We start from the raw sequence: 4,722 nt of genomic DNA, 5'->3' as shown, positions 1-4,722 counted from the left end.
TATATGTATATCTTATGTAAGACTGCCAAGTTTTCCTGGACAGTTATTAATCAAAGGGATCTGTTGATAAAGTTAACGTAACTGCATGAAACGTTAATGACGGAGAGAGCAGTACTGGTGCCGTCGTGCTGCTCTCATTGTGGTGACAGATGCAGTGGGGTACCAAGCCCACTGCAGGGCTGAGGCGTATGTCTGAAAATGTGAAGGGCTGCAGAAGAGAGAGAGATGAAAGCCGTGGAGGGAAAGAGACACACAAAGTCAGAGAAAGTCACAGACATTTTTGTCTCACTGACTGAAGGGAATGACAGGGAGAGGAGAGGGACCAAAATGAGAAAGTTACACAGAGATGTACCCTTAGTATTTGATGGAAGAGATACAGACAGGAGATGGGGGCGATGGGGGGGAGGCATGGAGGATGAGAGGATGGGAGAACTTTGTCTAGAGCAAACACCGTGGCTTCTCTTTTATTCTCTCTCATGCTGAGTTTGAAAAAAAAAAAAAGTAGTGTTTTAACAGTGAGCTGAGGTAAATGCTGAGATGCATCTCAGGCTTGACATTTCTACTCACTACTTCCTGTGTATTTTTAGAGAGCAAGCGGTGTATTGTGTCTCTGAAACGGGAAGGTAAAATATCTAAAAGGTGACATGAAAAATATTCTAAGCTGTTAAGTCTTAAATGGGCCTAAATCTCACACTTTCTTCCTTCAACACTATCATTATGGAAATTATAAGTGTTGCAGAAAGTCATGAGCATTCCTAAGTTTCATGCGTACTATTTGATTTGCAATTTTTTCAATTCCAAAGAAATGATCAGTCTCCAATTTTTATGGTAGTTCCATTTTAATGGAGAGAGACAAAATATCAACCAAATACACATCACATACAAGTTATGAATTGATTTGCATGTCACTGAGTTTAAAAAAAAAGTATTTGATCTCCCAAGCAATACATCACTTAGTACTTGGTGGAGAAATCACTGTTGGTAAGTACAGCAGTAAGTCGTTTCTTGTAGGTGGTTGCCAGGTTTACACACATCTCAGGAGGTATTTTGGCCCACTAGTCTTTACAGAAGTTAGACCACTCCATGAACTGCTGGAAAACCCTTCAATGACTCATATTCAGTGTTCTGGCTGAGGGAAGTAGGTTCTCATCTAACATTTTACAGTACTCCCATCCATTGGCTCTCAGTGCGGTGAAGTTGTCATGAACCAATAGAAGAAAAACAGCCCCAAAGCATAATATTTCCACCACCATGCTGTGGAGATGGTGTTGGGTCATTCGCAGCATTTCAGTTCCTCCAAGAATCGCAGGTTGACTTTCTTTTGGTGTCATCTGACCACAGCACTTTCTCCCAAGCATTCTCTGAATCATTTAGATGTTCACTGGCAAAGTTAAGACCAGGACCCTGAAAGACCCTTCTTGAGCAGTAGAACATTTGCCGGCAGTGCAAGATTTCAAACCATTACAGTGTAGTGTGTTCTTGTTGACTGTGGTCCCAATTGCTTTCAAATCATTAACACACTCCTCTTGGGTAATTTCGGGTTGATCCACCACCTTTCACCACATTCTCATTATGTTGATGATCTTGTAGCTCATTCCAGCCTTTTGTAGGTCTAAAATCTTGTCCCTGACATCCCTTGACAGCCCTCTCGTCTTACCCACGCTGATAGAGAGGTTTGACAGAAGAAACTGATTGTGTGGACAGGCTTTAGACACATAAGAGTTAAGATCAGAATGATCTGTAATCGGCTGATTAATTATAATCTGTGTTTTACATGGGCAAACAGCCAATCTGTAGGAGCTGGAATTGAGAACAAATAGAGCAATAAGAGTAACAATAAGAGATTGCAAGGCTGTATAATTGTGCACAGGGATAGATGAAGAAAAGCAAGCCCCCCTCCAGGAGAGCTGAAATCCATCAACTCTACCAAGTCTACGCTGCAGGACTGGAAACTTTGAGTGCCCGTGCACTGCTGACGTTCCTCCACAAGGAGCAGAAGGAACTCGCAGCAAATGAAGAAAAAGCAGAGAGTTTGATCGATAGATTTGAGATCAACGAGACAGGTGAGTAAAGGGAGAAATGTGGACAATGTCTTTGGCCTTGCTGTTCATCATCATGGGAAAAAATACTCTATTCTTTGGTGTTGTCACGTAAGGATGCTAATTTAGTTGTAAGAGAATTTAAAGGCTGTGATGCCTGGCTGGCAAAATGAAAGAAGGAAAGAAAAACAAATGGAAGAGTAAGGCACATCAGCCTCAGGCTAATGGACCTGGCTAATGGATGTTCTCCAATGTATTGTGGGCTAATTCACACCAACACAAACAGCAAAACAGAGAAGATAAAAGACTTACAACTAGTCTGTGCCATTAATACACAGAAGCCAGGGCTGTCCAAATTAATCAAATTTTAATTTCAGGTAGACTTTTGTCTTTCACTAATTATCAGAACAAGAGCTGTCGAAACACATACTTTTAGTTTACTAACGTTGAGTTGAGTTCAGTTTTTTAAAATGATTTTGGTGTTACTTCTTCTGAATTATTATTAAGTTCAAGTAAATCAAGTTTCCAGACCTCCATTCTAATTGTACAAGCACAACAAAACTGCAAACATGGCAACTGTGGTGTGAAACATTAAAAACAGTAAATAGGTTTTAAAAGTCTTTCCACTTTATTTCAAAGATATATTTCTGCTCTTTTTAAAGTGTAATAAACCCACTGTTTTGCCCAAGTTTGAGAGTAATTGAATTAAATAAGATTGTCCAATGATGTTCATACAGATTTGCGTCATAATTAAGGATCCCTAACAGAAGACCTCACTTTCTGCCATTCTTTGCATAAACAAATGTGCTCATGTTTTTCTTTTTCTGCACTTGCATGAAAACTGTATCACACATTTCTCTCAACAAACTCAGTTATTCGTAGAGGAATTGCAATTTTTAAAAAAAAAACGTATTAAATCATACCATAGTTGGTGATTTTATTCAAAATAAATCAGAAAATCATCCAAACTGCTAAATGTAAAAGCAGATACAGTTGGTATGAACCATCAGCAGTGTAGCCAGTAAAATCAACCGTTTTCACAGCAGACAGTTTGTCACAGCAGGGAGAGCTCTGATGGTGGTGAAAGATATTTTATTAATGAAGTTAGACATGGCACTGAATCAGCTTACACAATACCAGGAACCCACAGCTGGTTCACCCAAATGAAATGCAGTCTTTTTTTTTCTTTTTTAATTTAATGTCAGATTTCTTTCCATTAAATTCATCATTTGAGCTGACTGTTCAGCTGCATGAGTTTTATTCCCACCTCAGACTAAAGATAATTACAGTACACTTGTGACATCACAATTCATTACCAGCAGAAACTTCACAGAGGCTACATCATGGCTCTGGAGACGCTCCACTGGTCAGTCCTCTGCTGTAATCTAATTTCAAATTTCTAAACAGCTATTTGATGGACTGTCACGAAATTTCACCCAGCTACTTGTGGCTGTAGGAGGATGACTTATAATGACTTTAGTGATTCCCTAACTTTATTATCTAGCATGATCATCAAAGAGGTTTATGAATGGTTTATGAATATCTATAACACACCAGCCGTAACTCTACCAGAGATGTTATAAGAAGGACTATTGTTTTACTATTAAAGTAACATGGTATAGATAGAAATTAAATGCAGTTATCTGGCTTGATTGTAGATGCTGTTCTTCTTCTTTTTTTAATCCTTAAAGATGAAATTTAAGTCTTCTCAATTCCTCCTCTTCCAGCCAGAGAAAACAGCTCAATGACCTTTGAAGGGTTCCTCAGGTACATGGAGTCCAAAGAGTGCTGTGTGTTCAACCAGGCCCACACATCAGTGTACCAGGACATGGACCAGCCTCTTACCAGCTATTTCATCTCCACATCACACAACACCTACCTGACCGGAGATCAGCTAGTAGGGCAAAGTAGCCTGGATGCCTATGTTAGGTAGGGAAGCAATGTTTACATACAGTGTTCCTCTTCACTTAGCAGTATTTTAAAAAGCCTCGCCCAATGCCAGAGGGAGTACTGTGAATATGTTTTAAGGCACTGAAGTTAAATTGAGAATGCTTTGAACAGATTATATCATAAATAGGTTTTAGTGGATAAGTTGAGTATGCTATACCAAGCACAGCAAATGGACACACCCCCCCCCCCCCCCCCCCCCCCACACACACACACACACAAATATAATCAATGTTTGGTGTATCCAACCTTTGCTTTTAAGTTTCAGTGCCCTCTGTCTCTTCATATAATCCAAGACTGACTCTATGAAATGGAGATCAGGGTTCTGTGGGAGATATATCAACAGTTCTTAGACTCTTTGTTCTTCTTGCCTCTGAAGATAGTTTTTTTTATGATTCCTGGTGTATTTGCTGCCTGTATATAAAAGATGGATGTAGTCAATATGACCTTACCCATCGGTTTCTTAATTCTGACTCATCTTTTTGGTCTTCTCCATGTTATTTTTGTATATTTATTTTTTTTGGAGCCAGAAGTGAGCTACTTTAAATGAGAAGAATAGAGTTCTAAGTTATCAGCTAAGGCTTCCAAGCTTGGTTAGCAAACTGTATTCATAAACTGCACGGCTTCATTGCACAGACACACATTCTTTGACAGGTTGTACCACATACTAAGCACTACAGATTTTCCTTCCCACTGTCAACAAGTACTTGCTCATAGGAGGTCTTCTGATTGTCTG

At 39.4% G+C, this 4,722-nt stretch overlaps 1 protein-coding gene across 2 annotated transcripts in view; it reads left to right on the top strand.

Moving 5' to 3' along the window:
- Positions 1–4,722, top strand: part of LOC102194708 (1-phosphatidylinositol 4,5-bisphosphate phosphodiesterase zeta-1-like) — a 20,563-nt gene that overhangs the window by 570 nt on the left and 15,271 nt on the right. For both annotated transcript variants that reach the window (XM_013909535.1, XM_005728056.2), the window contains exons 2-3: positions 1,871–2,063; positions 3,767–3,968. In XM_013909535.1, the coding sequence (XP_013764989.1) occupies positions 1,877–2,063; positions 3,767–3,968 (389 nt within the window). In that variant the 5' untranslated portion in view covers positions 1,871–1,876. The remainder of the gene's footprint in view (positions 1–1,870; positions 2,064–3,766; positions 3,969–4,722) is intronic.

This window comes from Pundamilia nyererei, unplaced genomic scaffold (genome assembly GCF_000239375.1).
Source record: "Pundamilia nyererei isolate P.nyererei 1_Seehausen unplaced genomic scaffold, PunNye1.0 scaffold00027, whole genome shotgun sequence".
Classification (NCBI taxonomy): domain Eukaryota; kingdom Metazoa; phylum Chordata; class Actinopteri; order Cichliformes; family Cichlidae; genus Pundamilia; species Pundamilia nyererei.
Note: the sequence above shows the minus strand (reverse complement) of the source record. Positions and strands in the feature narration are given on the sequence as shown.